General features: G+C 45.5%; 1 protein-coding gene across 1 annotated transcript in view; it reads left to right on the forward strand.

The window, feature by feature from the left end:
• Positions 1 to 229: 229 nt before the first annotated feature.
• The window catches only part of Ubl7 (ubiquitin like 7), a 15,961-nt gene continuing 13,234 nt past the window's right edge, over positions 230 to 2,956 (forward strand). The window contains exons 1-2 of the mRNA XM_005369462.3: positions 230 to 291; positions 1,688 to 1,900. Of these exons, the coding sequence (XP_005369519.1) occupies positions 1,717 to 1,900 (184 nt within the window). The 5' untranslated portion in view covers positions 230 to 291; positions 1,688 to 1,716. The remainder of the gene's footprint in view (positions 292 to 1,687; positions 1,901 to 2,956) is intronic.

Consider the following 2,956-nt stretch of genomic DNA (forward strand, 5'->3'; position numbering starts at 1 on the left):
TGCTGACTGCTTTCGAACCCCACACTCTGTTTCCCTACCTCAGCTGGTAGGATTTTGTCTAACAGGAAATTAGATCCCCTGCGCGCCTAGAATTTCAATCTGCTCGAAGTCCCGCCTCCCGGAACCAGAAGCACTGCGACTAGCTACTGGACGGCCATTTAAAAGAGACGGGACCTCAGAGAAAACTATAACCCCCAGAATGCAGCGCGGAGCTTCCGGTTTCCGGCAAGAGGGCCAGAGTGAGTGTTTACACCGGCGGCTCTCTGCGGCCGGGTTCCTTCCGCGGGACGGGTGAGGGCGCTGGGCCCCCTTGGGCGCGCGGGGCTCTCGTGGGTCTGGAGTAGCTAACTGGCTCCACGGGAGAGGTGGGGTTGCCAACAGTGTCCCTACTCACGACTAGGTATCTGTGACCTTGGGCCAAGTGACGTGAGCTGAATCTTGATTACTGATCTGTAAAATATGGACGACAATGCCTGCCCCAGGGGACGGCTGTGAGGACCGAGATCGCTATAAAAAAAAACAACAACAAAAAAACCCTCCACTCCTTCCTCGCTTTAAGCCGAAAGTAGACAGTATCTTGAGGTCTGCTGGGTAGAATGACAGCTTTTTCCTAGCCTTGTCTATACCTCAAGAGGCGTCTTTGGAACTAGTGTCTCTAACAAGGACTTGTCTTGCGTTGCAAGGCTTTTGCACTCTTTGAGTTTTTCGATTTAATTCGTGGATATTCATGTATGTGAGGCTTGGGGACAGTGAATTTAAAAAGCTCTAGTCTTGGCTTCCAACGTATTCAAGATGGGGGGGGGGCACAGGTCTAGGGGAGGGGTGAGAAATTGAGAAGTAAGTCGTACAAGTAAAAAAGCAGCAAAGAGAAGATACTTTTTTAGGCTGGCTTCTGGTAATGAAGCTGGCTGACTAGCCGCGTATCCTCAAATCTATTGATTTGTGTTGCTCTTTTGCCTTGAGGGAACAGGGAATGTGTGACCAAGAGAAGAAAAAAAGAGGGCATGGAAACGATATATTTGTGTGGGTCTTGGTAGGAGTTTGCTAAGAGGCCAAAAAGGGAAGAGAACTTACTTGCAAAGACAGGAGGTGAGCAGAGGTATACGTGGGGACAATTTTGTTATGAAGGAGACTTACTGTTGTTATACTGGGGCAGGGCTGGGGCTGTTGAAGAAAGCAAGTAGGAGTCAGAATGAGTGGGTCCTTACTGCAGGCTGTGGCCTTCACACCTGTTCACAAAGGTGCTTTGGGGTTAAGGAAGGCTTTCAAAGCAGTTAAGTCATTGCCAGACCTGTGTTTTAAATAAGAGGTGGCTGGTGCCATGGATCTTTGATGGGGAAGCAAGAAAGGCAAGGACTTGGTAAAGCTGTTGTAGTAGCAAAATCAAAAATTGAAGAAAAAAAACAGAAATCGAGTGTGTAAAAGGGATGCTGGGTGATGATGCTTGAACCTCACAACATTCTCGTCAGAATGGCCTTTTGTGTCCATTTGAAAGGTGAAGAAACTGAGACACACTCTGTAGGAGGAATAAGAGGACATGAGGTGCTAGTTCTAACTTCCTAATGCTACGCCTTGTGCTCTGTAGCACTATTGCACAGAAATTATCTTTCACTTAGCCTGGTTGCAGGTAGGAGGTGAGTAGGGTGGTTGTTTGGCCATTAGCTTTTAATGCCTTATTCTTTTCTAGGGAGAAAGAGAGCACGCGAAAGAGAGAGGATGTCTCTCTCAGACTTTCATCTGGCAGTGAAGCTGGCTGACCAGCCGCTCGCCCCCAAATCAATTCTTCAGTTGCCAGAGACAGAACTGGGAGAATATTCGCTAGGGGGCTATAGCATTTCGTTTCTAAAGCAGCTAATTGCTGGCAAACTCCAGGAATCTGTTCCAGACCCGGAGCTGATTGGTGAGTCTTGGAGCTGGGTTGCTGCTCTGGCCTCCTCCGGGAGAAGCGTTTAAAGAGTAAAATAAGGAGTCAGGTGGTGCCTTTAATCCCAGCACTTGGGAGGCAGAGGCAGGTGTTTCTCTGTGAGTTCGAGGCCAGCCTGGTCTACAAGAGCTAGTTCTAGGACAGGCTCCAAAAGCTAAAGAGAAACAACAACAAAAAACAAACAAACAAAAAAAAAAGTAAATTAAGGGCTTGTGATTCGTTGCCTCCTAATGGTAACACTCCAGACTAAGTTTTCTATGAGCAGAAATGCAAAACCTATGACAAAACTATTGTTTGTCACTTAGTCAGGTGTTACACTGAACTCCTTCGTTTTGACTCTTAACTATGACATTGTCGAGGTCTTTTCTCTGAGAGAACAAAATTAGGAGTAGGTTGAGCACAGTTGCTGATGAGACAAGACTTCTCAGTCTATCACTTAAGACAAGGATAACTAGAAGGATCTTTGTCTTAATGGCAGATTGAAGGGAAGGCAGCCAATTAGGAATGAGGTTGGCAAGGCATTTCTAGTGGAGGAAGGAGGGATTTAAGTATAGTTTAGTCAAATTAGATTATAAGTGTAATTTATGATAGTCAAGGGTTCCAACTGGTGAAAAACATATTTCTTATCACAGGTGAATTAGATTCATCCCTTTTGGTTACTAAAGTTTTTTCCATTTATTTAGATTTAAGTACTCTCTACAGTATTGAGTCCTAGAGCTTTTCTGTGGATATATTTCCTAAGTAAGCATTTGTACTTAATAACAGTTGTTAAAAGTGTTGGGTTTTAGTTGTTTGTTTTTGAGATAAGGTCTTACTTTGTACTCCTGAGGGGCCTGGAACTCACTATAGACCAGACTGGCCCAAACTTACTGTTTGCCTGTTTCCTCTGATGGGATAAAAGGCGTGGCGTGCAACAAATGTGTTTTCTTGATATCCCTGCAACACGTACAGGTTCTGACTTTTGCATCCTGGGCCTTGTATATGCTAGGGAAGCAGTCTGCCACTGAGCTGTACCCAAAGCCTGTTTCTATG

This window comes from Microtus ochrogaster, unplaced genomic scaffold (genome assembly GCF_000317375.1).
Source record: "Microtus ochrogaster isolate Prairie Vole_2 unplaced genomic scaffold, MicOch1.0 UNK49, whole genome shotgun sequence".
NCBI lineage: Eukaryota > Metazoa > Chordata > Mammalia > Rodentia > Cricetidae > Microtus > Microtus ochrogaster.